The 17,565-nt window shown below is 40.3% G+C and overlaps 1 protein-coding gene across 1 annotated transcript; it reads right to left on the bottom strand.

The window, feature by feature from the left end:
- Positions 1 to 687: 687 nt before the first annotated feature.
- Positions 688 to 12,169, bottom strand: SLC9B2 (solute carrier family 9, subfamily B (NHA2, cation proton antiporter 2), member 2; the record flags this gene model as incomplete). The annotated part of the gene is made up of 8 exons (XM_009867987.1): positions 12,077 to 12,169; positions 10,411 to 10,594; positions 8,758 to 8,928; positions 5,533 to 5,675; positions 3,703 to 3,830; positions 2,636 to 2,811; positions 1,993 to 2,099; positions 688 to 837 (listed from the first exon to the last, which is right to left on the bottom strand). Coding segments are annotated over exons 1-8 (1,152 nt in total), but the record flags the coding sequence as incomplete, so codon positions are not given.
- Positions 12,170 to 17,565: the final 5,396 nt, after the last annotated feature.

The raw sequence follows: 17,565 nt of genomic DNA, 5'->3' as shown, positions 1-17,565 counted from the left end.
GTCAGGATCTAGATGGGGATAATAATGTGAATTCTACTATATCTGATGTCCTTTCTCTTCTTCTCTCCTTCTCCTATTGAATGCCGCAAGGCTAAAGCTGTGAAGAGAAAGATGCCCTTAAAAAAATAAGCATAGATAGTATCAAGCAAAAGAGGCAGCAACACGTGTCAAGGTACAGAAATGCAGCAGGCCAGAAATAGTAAGAGGAAGCAGGCTTAGTAGCTAAGAGAAAGTGACTAAAAAGCAGTCTTTTGTGTGGTTTTATATCACCATTTTTTGTAAGCACCCTGCTCTCTAATTTCTCCATAATACATTGGCTGGGATTTGGAAAAGAAGAGAGAGGATGGTGAATTACTCTTTTCCATTTCACCCCCCACCAAAACCTCAGGGAACAAAACCTCGTGGTATTCAGGCTATATGCACAACCCTATTTTGGACACCTTTTGTAAATCTTACCATAGAGAGACTCTGTATCTATATATATTTGCATACATTTTCACTTTCTATCATGCTAAATATTAAGGACCTTGAAAATAAACATAGAATTGTTTTGGTTTTTTTTCATCCATACACTCCCTAAAGATTTACAAATGCACCATTACCACTCCTGACAGAAATTCAAACTCCTGTCAGGCTGTACATTCAAAGGAGTTTTGGTATGGTATGCTTCTTTATGTAAACATTCACCTTTTCATCAGACCATCCCACACCTGCAACAAAAGCCAAGACTAACGTGCAGAGCCCTCCTGATCCAGGGAAGCCAAAGTAGATGCTCCCGAAAACAGCAAACATGGACAGTCCATGTACAAAATATGATCTCTTCCATGCCAAAGATGCCTGCAGCCAAGGAAAGAGACAAAAAGTAAATTTCTTTTAGAAATGGAGGAAGAAGGTTACTTAACTTTTAAAATACAAATTAGAAAAGTTGCTATTAACCATTGTGAAACAATCAAAGCTTTCAAGTGAGACTTGAACTGGTCAGTTGAGTTGAGGTGAGTTTTTTTTTTTAAATTTAATTTCTAAGAAGTTTAAATTTTGGAAATATAATACTCTCTTTCCTTTGCCCATCCAAAAATCTTATTGCCTATAGGCTTTTTGTATCACAAGGAACATGATGCTCTGTTCTAATAGCTCTGCTTCAACCTTGTGATAACAAGATTCTCTACCTGTGCAGTCACGTACTAGAACAGTTTATTCAAGGAGAGGTGAAATTCTGGCCACTAGATGTTTCTAAGAACAAACATTTGCCAAGGACAGTTTAGTTTTATTTGATCCAGTCTCACAGCAGACACTTATATCTCTGCCATTGTTCCCCATTTCTATTTATCCATTTAGCTCCTGTATCACACTTCTTATGTTTTTTAATAACAAGAAAATTTTGTCCCACAGAGGGCAATAAATGCTTTGCAAACTGAATTCGATAGTCCAGAGCATACCTACTTTCTTCCTTAATTTTCTGTTCACTTAATTGCTCCTTCATAGTAAATTAATCTATCACTTTATGTAATTTTTATTGAAAGTAACATATTCTAGTGAGCACTAATGATGTGCCCAATCACTTAAAGCCTCCAGTGTGTCTGCTTTACTCATTTTTAATATTAGGCCTACTGGAAACATCTTATAGAACTAGATGTGTCACACATCAATCTACTTGATGATTATTTGACTGTCTGAAATAGATATCAGACCCTTTCTCCTTTACATGTGGACTTTTCCACCACCTTCAATGAGAGCAGGATGGTGAGCTGGGTTCCAGACTCTGCATCAGAAAGGCCTTTGAGATCATACATTGTCATATTTGCAGTAAACAAGTAATCACCTCCAAAACACATCCTCACTTGACAGCCATAGCAACCGGGAAGCTGTTAGCGCTGTACACAGCTTTCCCAAAAAGCAGCTTCACATGAAGCTTGGAAAGGAGTAACTGAAGAACATCATCCCTTAGCAAAGAATCTCTATTTTATAAAAAGGTTTTTTTCACTGAGTTTTTACCTGATCATGGCTTGGAAAATATCGAACAAACATTCCCAGAATCCCCCCCGCTGCTATGCCAACAGCAACCTCCAGCACTCCACGGAGCACATTGTACAGAGTAGAACCTATTTGGAAAAAAACCCCCCATGTTCAGTGAGCCACACACAGACCCTTCATGCAAAAAACCACACTGTAGACCTACAACTGTGATTCCAGGACAGTGTCTGCATTAAATTACTTGGGGGCAAAGGACTTTATGAGGGAATCTGTGGGCCTGAAGGAACTGGATAGTGCAACTTTCTCTGAAAGCTCATGCCAAGAAAGTATGCCAGAGAAGCAAGAGAAAGAGCCACTGTGAGAACACTGCCAAACCCAGGGAAATTTGAAAGCATTACGTTGGGCATGCAGGGACCAGACTTGGCAGCTAAGGGAGCAGACAGGTAAAAAATGTTCTCTGAAAGTTGTTGTGACCCACAACTCAGAGCAGACAACATTACAGCAAGACTTTTGATCGTGGGCAATTTCCCTCTCAATATTCAAGTCCATACATGAACTTTATAAGGAGCTGTCATTAAGTTACAAACCATTCAGTGAGAGCATACATTCTCTGAAATATCACTGTTTATTCTGGATTTCACCATGTACAGATTAACCAGCATACCAGAAGAGAAAGCCATCCCAAGACAAGTGTTGAAGCCTGTGATAGCCAGAATGTCATCGATACTGCCAGCGGCCATTAGCAAAGTTGGGACACCTTTCTCCACTCCGTATCCCCCAGCTTGTAAAATCAGCATTGAGGGAACCACCACGGCAGGGGAGACTGCACCTAGAACAAAACTGAAAACACACAAGTTCAGCCCCTCTTAAAAAGAAAGCACTGAACTAAAAAACTTCAAAAAACTCTGACCCCAATTCTTTTATAATATAAATATACAGACCTTTACATAAGGTATTTTCCTTACCTTTCCCCTGTTATTACAAGCAGAGATATTTTTATAAAGATTTGCAATCAGCTCTTACTTCCTTACTTTCTTACTTCCTGCCCAACTCAATAGTATTTAAAGTAAGTGGCTCCACAGTCTACACTGCATGCCCGTTAAGCTTCCTGATACATGCTTTGATTGTCCCTTTTATGAACCTGGTCTAGACATGATTATGACACAGTAGCCCAGTTCCTTCTCACAAAAATCTGGCAAAAGAGAAGTTCATCCATCTTACCCCAGTATATGGGTCCGGACCAAGTTTGCCAGTTTAGATAGGACTAGATGAAAAACTTATCTTCTTCAAGGATGTTACTCCAGAATATAACATGCCCTATCCTTATGCTTGACTTGTGACAGAAGACTCTCATAAGTGCACATCCCTACGAGGATATTTTGAATTCATGAAGATTCTCTAAATTGTGGCATCATTTTCTCTCCCTAAAAGCTCCCTGCGTTCTGGATAAAGACTCAGGGATTGCACCATTCTTATTCCTTAAAGTGCTCAGATGACAAAAACAGAAGAGTAATGATGCAAGTATTCCTCCACAGCCTGGAGATGTGACCTTTAACTTGGCCACAGAGTCAGACATGAATGGTAAGCAAACAACCACAGGGGCTCAGCTGCGCTTCCTAACTCACATTAAGCTGAGGTCTCTGCTTGGTGCAGAGAAATAACTGCATGTAGATCTAACTGTAGCATGAAAACATGCACCTTTGTCATACAGAAGAGAAGAGAGTACATTACCCTAATATGAATCCCCATTGCCAAGGCAAATGCATGAACAAGTAGGCAAGAACAGCAGCTGTGCATGTTTCAGAGGCGCAAGGTCCAAAAGAAAGACGTAAACAGACTCCTTTGAGCTTCTTAAGAGCCTGCAACATACAAGCACGTTGAGACATTAGTTTCAGTACCCTTGGCTTTACAGAGAGGAAATATATTTATGATCTGATACGGTTTATTCAAAGAATCCCCTCTGAGCTGCAGTACAGGATGCGACAGCTTTACATGGCTTTAAGCCAGAGATAGGCTCAAGCACAACTGGACTTGGATATAACATACCAAGTGTGGGAGTAAAACCCACTGTATCTAGGTTCGACAAGGTTCCTGCATGTCACAGGAATGAGTGGCAAAAAACCCTGTTTGGCTTTTTGTGCAGAGCAAATTAAATATGAGAGGCTGGACTAGCTGGGATCCATTTGGAAAGCACACCCTCAGCCCAGATGACTTGAGGACATTTGCTCCACCTATAAAAAGATTTTGCTAAAACACAAGAAGTTGCACAGACATCCCCAAAAAGTTGTCCCAAAAATCATGCACGAATAATGGAAAGTTGTAGAACTACAAAAACTTGGCACAAGGAGCCAAGCATCTCTTTCAGCTGTCTCTCACTTGATATCCAGAGCATAATAAGCTCCATTTGGCTCAACAACTTCTATTCAAAAATTTCTCTAAACCAGAGTATTTACTTGTAAAAGCTTCCCTTAATAGCTGGTCACAAACATGACTCTGCTAGGACAGATCCCTGCATCAAAGCATTGCTACACACAAGAGTTCTGATTGCCACATGTATCAAAGATGAAGTTCCTTTGGCAAAAAAAAGTTGTCACTGAATAGAAAGAAAGGCAGTCTCACAGAACTGCGCCTCCAACACATAGTTCATGCTCATACAAGCTTCAATGGTTTGGAAATTAAGACGATCATAATCTAGGAAACCAGGCATTTTTCAAGAATGACAAAACCCTGTGTTCCTAAATATCTGAAGCATTGGCAACTCCCTAGCTTTTTGTGGTTAAGAAAAATCAGTTTAGTTGTTCTGCTGAACTAGCCATACTTGACCTAAGTTTTATATAAAGCAGTCCCTTAAAACTGAAATAGACAGGGGCCACAATGGTACAGCTTTATTTCAGCCAGCCATACTGCTCAAGCAAAACGTTGCTTTCATTTAATTTATGCGTAGTGGGGAGAGCAAGACTATCTTTTTGTTCACTCTGATGTGAGGCATTGTGCAGCAGGACTCATCTTTGCAATTAAAATATTTGCATTAAAATGGCAATTACTCCAAAAAAAAAAGAAAAAGAAAAAGAAAAAAGTAAAAAAGACACACAGGTTTGGATTTTTAGTGGTGTGGGTTGGGTTTTTGGGGGGTATTTTTTGGTATTATTTTGTGTTAACACAAGCAACATTCTCTTTCAAGGAATAAGGATCCCTTCCCTTACTGATTTTAGCTCACCAGTGTAAACTGACAGGGAGCTTGTCAGGGAGTGTAAACTCTTCCTGATAGACCACGATAGAGCATATGCCCTCAAGAGGTTCTGCTCACAAAATTCAGGAAACTGTTTTAAGGCAAGGAAGTTTTCTTCAGGTATTTTTTTGGATTGCTTGCCTATGCTACAAATGTAACCGCCAGTATTACTATATGTATGACTATGTAATAGAAAGTATGCTTTCTGTAATGATCTAATTTGCAGATCTCTTCTAAAACTGAACAGTTCAATATTTTTAACTTAACCAAATATTCAGGGATTTTTGAGGGCTACTGTATACTTTGCCTCACACAAAGGGCTGGTGCCATACCTTTGGATCCAGGCCGAGTCCTGCTCGAGTCAAGATAATTGAAAGAGCAATATTCCTCAGTGCTGCAGACCAGCGTAGGTTTATCTGGACGATGTCACTAATGAACGGGGTATTTCGGATTAGGAAACCAGCAAGCAGCATCCCTTAAATGAAAGCAAATAAGCTCCTGTCAAACAATTTGTTTTTATTACATGAGAAAAGCTTGCATAGCATTCTATAAAATAGATACCTTATTATGTATTTATGAGAGACAAAGAAACAACTCCTGTTCTGAATTATTAATCATGTTTTAACACTGGCGACTGAGGCATGAAAGAGAGAGACACATTTAAAGCAGTGAAGGTAGCCTAGAAAACACACCAGGTCACCAATTAATAAATCTGCAGGATGCAGATTTATTCAGCTTTGTTCACCAGGTGCAGGTCGTATTGACCATAAGCAAAGACACCTCTGCATCCTTAAAGATATTTTTCTTATCTTGTCTTAACACGAAAAGAGGAAAATCATCCAATATTGCATATTTATCTCAGAAGTTGGAAATCGTTGAAAATACTCTTAGGTGTAAGAAACGCAGGTGTCACAGAAACGGTAATACTGAGTTCATTGGGAAATACAGTCTAAACCAGCTAATCATGGACTACTGCATTTTAAAATGCTCTTGCAATATAACTGTTATGCTAAGAGGGGGAAAAAAGCATGGGGAAAAAATTAGAAACTTGGTCTTATCCTCCATTTGAGGTACTTGCAGGATCCAACATTTTGCAATTAACAAAACTGTCTAATCAGAGACTTCCTGCAAAGCTATTGGAACTGTAGTTCTGGAAAGATACAGAAAAGCACACAAAAGGCTGATTATAGATCTGCAGAGATTCATTGTAGGTCCTCATGATTTTTGTGCCCTGATTTTATATTAGCCACATTAAGAAACAGAAAACTAAAAAAGACAAAAATAAAACAAACACTGTGCTCAGGTTGGTCTCAGCTTGGTGTGAGCCTTTCCTGTGGACTTGATTTGTCCCAAAAGACAAAGTTTTGGACATTGTTCTTCCCACCACGTCCCGGAAAAAAAATTTAAAAAGTAAGATAATTAATCTGCAGTACCTCATGATGATTATTTCAGGCTAGCATAATGATCATATGCTATTTGCAATGTTTGCATGAGGTTCAAGTCAGTGGAGCTACCCTGATCTAGAAATATATTTAACAAAGCAAAAAAGCTTCACCTCAAAGGGTATCTTCACTCTCCTGCTCCATGTTGCCTTCTGCAGAAACTTCTCTGCAGCATATACCTAATGTATACTGTGTGACTGTTTCAGTAGCAATTTCACTCCTTTTCCTGAGACAGGCTCGCTATAAAATACTGAAGTGCTCAGCAAACCACATCACTCTGAACTGCACCTAGCACAAGTGGATTAAAGGCAGGTAACACTATGAGATTTGTACTTCTAGTGTAAAACAGAATACTCAAAGACCTTGTCTATCTCTCCTTGACTTACAGATTTCTCCAATTTTCCTAAAGACTGTAGGTCTGAACATTGAACTCTGTCCTAAGCAACTCAACAGACGTGCTGTCATGCTTGTTTCTGTTATTCGGTATTACCTGTCTGACAAACAGTTTCATGCTAAACTTGTAACTTTTAGATAAAGTGGGAAATATTTTTTTGTTTTAAAAAAGCAAAAGGTCAGAACCTTTTTTGTTCATAAGAGGGGTGTTTAACTGGAAAGGGCAGACTCCCTGTGTGTTACATTTTGTATTCATATTATTGCAGGCATGCATGCTATACACAACACTTTGCTCCCTCTTATTTGAATGTTTTTCTCATTAGTGAAACTAAGCAGTGCAAGAATGCACAGGCTACCTGAACAGAGCCCCATATTAAGCCACCTAGCGCTTCCGTAAGCAGTGCTACCATGTCAGGCACACCACCAGCTAAGCTAAGCAAGCTACAAAAATCACATCTGTGCACTACCGGCAGGTATTTGCAGCCCATTCTGCCATGGTGAGAAGAACCTGGAGCATCATTTTTCAGCTTCATTAACATCAAAGCATTTCACAACACTGTGTTGATCTAATCAAAACATCCTCTAGGAAAGAAGTCTGAAAAGAAGATATGGACACGCTGGAACATGTCCAGAGAAGGGCCACGAGGATGATCAGAGGGCTGGAGCACCTCTCCTATGAAGACAGACTGAGAGAGTTGGGGCTGTTCAGTCTGCAGAAAAGAAGGCTCCGAGGACACCTTGTTGTGGCCTTCTAGTATCTTGAGGGGGCCTACAAGAAAGCTGGTGAGGGGCTTTTTGGGATGTTGGGTAGTGATAGGACTAGGGGGAATGGATTAAAGCTAGACATGGATCGGTTCAGACTGGGCATTAGGAAGTTCTTCCCCATGAGGGTGGTGAGACACTGGCACAGGTTGCCCAGAGAGGGGGTGGAAGCCCCATCCCTGGAAGTTTTTAAGGCCAGGCTGGATGGGGCTCTGAGCAGCCTGATCTAGTGGGGCATGTCCCTGCCCATGGCAGGGGGCTTGGAACCAGATGATCTTTAAGGTCCCTGCCAGCCCTGACAATTCTATGATTCTATGATGTCAGAATTGATTTAATTTTCATCTCCCATTTCTATTTTTCATTTTTAGGTAAAATCAAATAAGATGTTGATATGAAAAACAATGTCATGATTGGTTCAAAATAACAGTCTTCAGAAGAATTATTCCTTGTGGTGAATGTATTTTCTCAGGTTTCAGCTACTTTGAGAGACAGAGAAGAGTGAGGAAATGCCTGTAGTGTTTTCTTTGGAAAACATTTTCATTTTGCAAGATACATGTGAAATGGCTCAGCAATCATTTCTTTATGAAGTAATTATTGTACTGTAACAGAATATTTAGATTAAGACCTCTGTTTAGTGATATTAAATCCAAATATTAAGTATCTGTGACAGAGGAGACTGAGGGACAATAGCATTTGAATCTGTAGGAATATAGTTCTCTGCCCCCCAAAGAATTAAGAGGAGAGCCTTAGTATCATATGGGCAGTTTCAATTGAGCCTGTTCAGGGAATCTTGCATTCCCAAAGAAAGGACCAGATAAAAGCCACTTAAAAAAGCTACAGATTTTGAGCATGATGCAGTTTGTTTCTTCCAATCCAAACATACCTCGTATGCAGATACTAAGTATTTGACAGTTTAAACAACACAAATATGCAGGAAGAAAAGAAGGAAGGGTGTCTTACCCAGAAGAGCAGGGAGAGGCGGTAGTGTTCCTATTTTAATGAATCCAAAAATTTTACCTCCAATGACAGCAAAAAAATAAAGAAACATAATTCCGAATAGATTTCCACCTGGGAGACACTCAGTCCCAGTGATGGACCAAACCACAGCCCATACCAGGACAATGGCTGCAACTGGAAAAAAAACAAAGAGATGTTCATATTTAATGCTCTTCAGGAACAATTTTCTTTGCTATGAGACTCACATTTATTCTTCTACTAATGAAAAAGGTACTGTGACTTTCACTAATAAAATTACTTACCTTAAAAATTAGTTTAATCATAACTGTGTTTAATCTTTGATGCTCCCTAAACTGATGTTCTGATTTTATAGATGCTAAGCTACTTAAAAAAAAATGGTAACAGGAACATCATTAGGGACTGAAAAGTACTAACTGAGCCTTAGGCCACTGTGAAAAGCACTTAAGAGGTGCCAAACTTGCAGCAGAGACATCTTGCATTTGCTTATCTTCCTTCAACTACTTCAGAACCGCATTTTGAACCTGCTACTATACAGCCTGGCAAATCTTCTAATGACTGCAGGCTCCATGCCAATTTTTGAAAGGATTTAAGTATCACTTTTTTGACTGGATGTGCTGGTGCAATACATTGCCGTGTATTGCAATAAAAATCTGGAGGGAAAAAAATATTCTGAAGACAGTCACACCTCTGCACAGCCTGAAGCAGTACAGATACTTCTCTTGATACAGCAATCAAAGAGGGATAACACACAGGGAAGAAAAATCCTGAAAAATATTATGAGAACATTAAGTGAAAATAAAATATGTGAAAATGTTATGCTCTTTCCAGGTTCCCAAATCTGTTTCTACAGTTATCCAACAGGCATGCATAGATACAAAAGCAGAAGACTGAAAAAGAGCCAAAAATGCATTGAATAAATCCCTCTTCTCATAATCACAAGACAATGCACTGCATTTTCCAGCTGGGTTTTTCTTAATCTTATTTGACGGTGACAGGTGGCAAAGAGAGGACCAGTAGATTTCCAAGCATAAAAGATTAAGAATTCCAACTGAAAATGGAGACTGTGGAAGCAGTCAAAGCTACAGAAGTGTCTTTTGTTGGGAAAAATCTGAAATAACTGGCTAGCCAGGCTTTTCTTCTACAAGCCTTCAGCATAAGGCAAATCTTAAATAGAATGGGTCAGTTTGGCTTCTAGTTTGGACTCTTGGCTTTGCAAGCCTGGTGTATTAAGGAACAAAAGAAGGCATCACTGCCTCGTATTTGCTGCCTTAACAAAAAGCCATCCAGTGTGCCAAAAATACCACTCTGTTTATAATCATCTTAAACACTAAAATGAACTATCAAGGTGAGAATTAGGAGGTCTTTCTTCTGATGAAAGCAATTTGCAATGCAAAAACATACCTAAGCACGTTAAACACAGAAGAGAGGATGGAGGAAAACACCCTATACATTCAAACGTTTGGTTTGTCTCTTTTTTTTTTTCCCTGCTAAAACACTGAAACAAAGATGTGATATGTAAAACATAGCTGTTTCCCTTCATTGTTTTTAAGGACAATAGACATCATCACATCCAAAGAAATGAGTACTTCATTTGCCATTTGTCATTTTAATTAAACTCGTGTCCTTCTTACATACCATTTGTCACTGTTCGGGCCAGTAAACCCTGAGGAGGACAAGTAAATATTTGCCTCCATGTTCTTGCAGGTACTGAAGACCCTGTTGTCAGTTCTGGAGGTTGCTGAGCACAATGATTCAAGAGAGCAGTTTCTTCTGTTTGCGTGTTCCCCTCGGTACCTTTGGCATCTCCTGTTGCTCCCTCCTGAATGAAAATGAGACTCTCAGAAGTGACACTGTATACATCTGAAGTAGTGTACAAGACCTGAAATCAGTTGTATGCACTAGATCCACATTAATGAAAAAAATGGTGTAGGAATGGTCCAGCTTTGTAGTATATCCGGGAATTTTGGTTGTATGTTTGTTTTTGCAGGGCACAAAGAACTGCACGTGAGAGACTGCAGGACATTTGCCTCTTTATCTGCAACTGGCAAGGCTCCTGTCCCATTACAGCATCTGTTCAGCAACAATATCAGCAAATTTGATAAAGAAACAATATTAACAGGTCAGGTTCAGCTTGTCTTGTGCACAAGCTAAATAATTATTAATATTTTGTACAGTTTGATAAGGTTCGGCTTCCAGATGGGATTTCACAATATGGTTAACAATTAGCATAATTCCAGCAAAACAATGTCTTTAATATAACTCCTGAATAACTTCTGTTGCAAAGCCTTAAACCACAATAACAAAACCTGCTTTTGATTAGGCAAAAAAGAAACAGAACAGCTGGCCAGTGCAAGCATTACTCACATGATCCATTGCTTGAAGGCTCAAGCTGGTAAATCAAGGTAGAGATGGATAAATACTACCCTGGGAGTTGTTTCCTTGAAGAACGGTTTCTTGGAGCTGTTCTCTTATACTGGTTCATCTACTTATCCATATTCATAGCCAAAGCACTTTTTGACCATTTTTGGATATGTCTTGCTTCATTTTAAGGTCCTTATTTTTGACAAGTTAATCATCTACCTTCTCGTACGATTATTCACCTTCATGTCAGCTCATTGTCATAGCATGGACATGGAATTCTTGCCTATACTGTGGTTTGGCCTTCCTCCAGTAACAGTTCCACATTTCTGATTATTTTTGTCTCATCTCTTTCTCTCTGAATCTCTCTCTCTCCCCCTTACTCAGAGTCACAGCTGGAACACAAATCTTGTGAGTTTTCCGCATGGAATTACTTGTTTATCAACCCTGTGATTCTGTGATCACCAGCTACCCGTGTGTGTAAAGATACGCCATACGGTACTTATCTTTACGGTCAATACTTTGTTTACTCTGCCCTTTGTTTATTCTGCCCTTTATGTTAAGAATTTTATTCTTACTTGCACTTACTGTAGATATTTTTTAAAGCTGTAAGTTTCCAAGATAGAAAGACACGCATGAACAACTTTCAGCAAGTGGACCAACAGGCACAAATTGAAAGCAAAGAAGCAATCTTAAGTCCATGCAACTCTCTTCCACTGCTGACTGTAAATCATACGCTGGTGCATTTTCCACTTCAAGCTGAAATTGCAACTACTGATTTCCAGCAATCTAACACACCAGTGACTTTTAAAAACTGAACATTAGTTAATTGTAAGAAATTCCAGCTGAGGAGATTTCTCTTTGTATTCTCTTCAGATGTAGAAAGAAAGGAAAGGAGGGTTCCCTCTCACTACAATTGTACTTTGAAATCCTAATTAATTACCTCACTTTGCTCATGCATGGGAATCATGTCATTTCTCTCGCATACTGATGGCTCAGAATCTTCATTGTTATTTACAGTATCCTCCTTTACCATTGTTGCAAACCTAAGGAAAGCAATAAAGATAGAAAATCTAGAGAGAAGCAAATAATACGGTTTTCCGGACAGAATACTTGTCAGTGATGTTGTCTCCCTCCCCATACACGAGGTACAAAAACCCTCACAGTCCAATTTGTAAGGTATGGTTTTTGCATACCTGTGTATGCTGTATGTAAGAACAAGAGACAGAAACCAACAGAAGAACAGTGTTAAGTGTATAATGCTAAGCAATAGAAAAATAACAAAAAATCTGAGATTTAAAATCACAGTGACCTGTGCTAGCCTGTTACTTCCTGCTTAAAAGTATGGCTGTAATATATGTATCTATTTGTGCCTCCTGTCAGCACAAGATAAAGGTTATTTGCTGTCAACACCATCTACCAGGACCACTAGTTCTGAAAGCGTCACAGGCTCTGTGTGCACAGCAGTGCAAGCAACCATTTTATACAGCTATTAACTGTAGTTTCTAAGTTTCTAAAGTATACACAAAAAGAGTCACTTTCGCCCTATCTTAAATCTGCTCAGATCCAGCTTGATTTTGAGGGGAATTTTCAAGAACGTAGTTCTGTTGGATGCCACTATTCACAAACACATTGACTGAGTATTTAAGAAGATGCCTATTTGAATAAAGCTCAGGACTCTGCACAACGTGCACTCTATATTCTGGTGAGGCAGATAAAACGTGGCTCTTTTTTACTGCTTATATCCCATGGAGATACTTCTCAGAGTGGAAAATAAGGTCTAAGTTGTTTGTGGGTAATTGTCATTGTATTTACTCAGTCTAACTGGTCCACTTCTTATCCCATAGATGCTAACAAGCGATACAGCAGCGTACTGCTCTGTATGTCAGAATTTTTTTGTGTCAATATTTACTGTAGTTTCACAAGTCTGAGCTAGCAAGAATGGCATGCACGTATCTGTAGGCGAGGCTTGCTAGTATCCTTCTCTGTTACAGGTAAAGTGGCATATATTCTCCACCAACTAAGTTTCAGTGGTAACAACATTTTAAGTCTTTTACATTGTTTGGGCCATAGAAAACATCACTCAAGCCAGAACGTTTGAGCCAAGAAATTCCTTGTTAAATTGCTGGAACCAAGTCAGAGGCACTGATTCTCACAATTATCAAGCCTTCAGTTTATAAAGATATATTTCATGTTTAGGAATGACTGATGCCATGAACAAAGACAGGGGCTATTGTAACACCTGGGTGGTTTTGTTTGAGCCATTCTGATATGAAACTGGCTTGAAACATGGCCAAGGCATAGAAGAAGAATACAGAGCCCTAGGCAAACACTTTCAATGTGTTCTAAGGTATTAGTTTTGCTTTCTTTCCTTTTCAAATGTAAAGTGTAAATTTACTCAAATTCCAGTACTTTTCTGTATCTTTAATTACTACTCGTGGAACCAAATAGCTGTGGAGTACCGGGCTCAGCTAGGACATAGTTAGTTTTCACTGGAAGCTGGGCATAGCGGGGTTGCTGAACCAAACTAGCCACTAGCCCAGGGGCTATTTGATACCATCATGACTCATGCTCGGGGTATATAGAGGGAGCTGGCCGGGCAGGAATCTCTCTCTCCTTTCCATCTCTCTGCTGCGTCGCTGGGTTCCGGGTGGCGAGACGTCCGCATTACATATTACTCGCGGTGTATCTGGTTTAACACTACTGTTATTTCGTTGTTATTGTTATCATTTATGTTTCATCATTAAAACAAACTGTTTTTATCTCAACCCCACGAGGCTTTGCCTACTGCTCCTTTCGGGCTCTCCTCCTCACTCCAGGTGGGGGGAAGCGAGGGAGGGAGCGACCGCCTGGTTCCTCTGTCTCTCCCTGCTGGTCAGTCGGCTTGAACCACAACATGTGGTCTCGGAGTTTTTCAATGAAGTGATACTTTGGGGTTTTTTTCATAGGATTGTTCATCCTTTCAGTGGGAATCCACAAAGGCCAGTCTACTAACTAGAACAGAAAGTATCGGCAACCTACCAGTGCGCCCTTCCTTCTTTCCTTTCGCTGTTCACTTCCCCAAGTTATGTGCAGCATTTAATTTTCTAATTCTGAAAGGGTTGCTTATAGGCAAGGGACAGAAGGATATTGCTTTCTATCTAGCTCTGCATGGGCAACATCCAAATTTTTGGAATCATGTAGCTGTTGACATGGAATATATTAATACTTCTGAGAAACCCAAGTCCACAAGAGCTTCGACTCCTGAATGAATTGTTTACAACAGTGTATAGAAAAGAAAAGATTGACAGATCAAGGAGCTTGGATGTTTTGCGTAGTAGGTTTTTGTGAAGGAGGAACCCTGATAGTGTATGTGCTGTCCTTATCTCTTTTGTGACAGGTCTTCACCTTGTCACGTTCTTGATACTGCTGCTTTTAAGCAACAGCCAGTTGGATTAATGAGGCCAAAGTCAGCAGTTAATTTACTCACACCAGGGTGGGGTTTTCTGGGATGCATGGTATTTGGTTGGTTGTTCTGGGTTTGTGCTGTCATTTGGTTGTTTTGAATTATTCTGGGGGGGGGAAGGATGGGAGTTGTCTTGTTTTTTAAGCTTCATCCCATAAACAAAACAAAATCAGCAATTGTGAAATCATGGAGCAGAATTCATTCCACAGGGTTAAGGTCTGTACCATGGAAACTAGCCAGTAAGAGCCTTATTTCAGTACCTCCTTGTAAAATAGATTTTATTTTGAAACAAGAAAGACTATTATATATTTTTATTAGATCCTCTCACTTCACCTGCTTTTAACTGGTAGAGAGGAAGAAAGGGAGGGACAGCTGAACTGAAGAGATGACTGACAGGGGCAGCATGTGCGTGCCTATAGCAGTAGCTCTACTGCCCTGGTGACTGTCAGCGTTCAGATTTGCACACACACAGTACGGAAAGGAATCCAAGTAAAATACCACAACCACTACCAGCAACAAAAAACATTCAGGAAAACAAACAGACCAGCAAAAAAACCCCAACCCAAAGCACGCATCATCGTCCATAAAAGGCGTAAGTAAACCCTGATGCAACCTCCTTCCTCGCCTCACTCGGCAGCTTCCCGCCACACCAAAAAACCCCCGTGAGATTAACAGCCCCACCACCACGTTACCTCCCTCCTGCCGCGGGGGCTGGAGATGCAGCGAGAGAGGGGCAGAGAAACTCACCTGGGGAATGGCAGGGACCAGTGTTGGACCCGCTCCCTGGGCTGCCTCTCCCGCACGGCCGGACCCTGAGCGCGGAGGCGGTGGAGGCGACGATCCGCTCCCAGCAAGCCGCAGCCGCGGCTCTGTGCCCGCTCTGGCCCCCACTCCCCTCTTGCTGCCACAGTCCCTCCTCCACAGCCGACAGCTTCGCTAGACCAGCACCAAAAACCTCAGTGTGGAGCTTGGGAAGCCCGAGAGCGCTTCGCGGGTGTCCTCGCTTTTTGGGCACTGCGGACAGGTCACCGCTGGGCAGGCGGCGGGAGGCTGGGGAAGCCAGTGGTGGCTGAGATCTGACCTGTCAAAAAGGTGTCAGGTTGGCCCAGCAACGGCCCAGCCCTGAGCCCATGGCATCCAGGAGGACGAAGGACAAGGAGGAAGCAGATTTTTGGGTCTCATATAGCCAGGCCTCTGCTTCCCATGTCATTTCACTGCAACCTGTGCACACGAAGAAGGTTGGTTTCCTGTGTCCGTGGGAAGAGACGTGGGGAAGCTACACAAAATCCTTTTACTCAGACTGCAGCACCGCAGTTGGAGGTTAGGTGCGAAGAATGGGTAAAGATCTTTAGATTATTCTGCTCTGGGTGCATGCAGAAGAATTGCACTGGGGCAGGCAGGAGAATAAAAATTTTAAAACCCATAACAAAACAACAGAAGCTTGCAGATTTGTGGTATTTCCATCACATTTCTACTTTTAAAAGAAGAATCAAGTGTGTCCACCTTATCTGTAACTGCATATGGGGGAATGAGACGGACTCCCTCTCTCAACCTCATTTTGCAAGCTACACTGAGTGTATGTGAAAAAAGATTGAAAAGCAATGTGTTGCTACTTTGCTCCTAGTAGCATTGCACAAAATTAAGCTGACTACAAGTCTGAAAGAAAAAATACACACAGCACTGTTTTTTAAATGGATTAAATTTTCCAGAAGGACTCCAAATCAGTAAGGTGTTTTCTCCCCTCCTCACAAGGAAAAAGTTTGACCTAGAATCTGAAGAGTCAAAAAACTCCTCTTTATATTATCACTGGAGTGGAAGGAAAACAGAATTACCCAGTTCCATTAAAAAGAGATCAGGAAATTAAGAGGTCACAAGAGCATTAAGAAGCATTCTCCTTTAATGATTTCAGCAAGCCAGCTGCGAAACCCCTATTCACTAGAACACATTTCAGAGGTGTGGCTGTTAAAACACCTATGAAAAACACTGCTGATAGGGCAAGAGACAGCAATCTCCACTGCTTTTTTTTTTTTTCTGGTCTATCAGCTTTTCGGCCTACCACTGAAAAAGTTGTGTCTCTCTGCTTTTATTGTAATGTAAAAAGCAGATGGTATCTCCTCTTCTTGCAGGAGGGCTTTGAAAAAAAAAGAAGACATTTCTGAGTACCATCTATATATTACAATCACCACTGAGCTTAGAAATGTTAACTAATAAAGTTCAATATTCAATAATTGTAATACATTTTGCCTGAGATTCTTAATTACATTTTCAGAATACGCAGTGCAAGTTTCCCATGTTACTGCAGTGGGAGATTCTCTTTTCAAGGTAAGCTTTCTACACCTACTATAGAGGAAGTACTGTGAAATGATGGAAACAGTATCCTGCCAGCCTGAACTTTTAACATTTGAATTTACATCAGTGAACACCAGTGGAGTAATTTTAAATAACTCTGGATTTCTTCCTCACCTTGATCTTGCTTGGCTACCAGGGTTGCTTTACTCAAAAAGCCCATAAACTTTGCAAGATCAGAATGCTCCAGCCACAGTTGAAAGTTAATTTCATGATAAGCCCGAGGAAGCCAATATCTGCAATACTTTCTCATTTGTAAAAGTTATACAATGCTTTAAAATAAGAAGTCGGATTTGAACTAAACATGTTCTATTATCTTTGAAATCGAATTATTTATGAATGCTTTAGATAATATTGAGAAAAGCTTAAGCAATGATTTTAGAAACATGGCAGTTGTTACAGAAACATGCACAAAATATTGTACATTTTTGTCTGTGATTTCTGATCAGTCATACTCAGTATCATTTATTCTTTAACTCCTTCCCTCACATATACATGTATTCAATACATGAAATTACATACACCTTCATTCAAAGACTAGATAAATGGAGCTGCATGCAATTTTTAAGACAGCCCATGTCATTAACGTCAATATTAACCATATGTTAGCAAAACAAATAGTTTTGGAATTCAGGTTATTC

This window comes from Apaloderma vittatum, unplaced genomic scaffold, assembly GCF_000703405.1.
Source record: "Apaloderma vittatum isolate BGI_N311 unplaced genomic scaffold, ASM70340v1 scaffold22604, whole genome shotgun sequence".
In the NCBI taxonomy this organism is placed as follows: Eukaryota; Metazoa; Chordata; class Aves; order Trogoniformes; family Trogonidae; genus Apaloderma; species Apaloderma vittatum.
The sequence above is the reverse complement of the archived record's forward strand: the minus strand, read 5'-3'. Positions and strand labels throughout refer to the sequence as shown.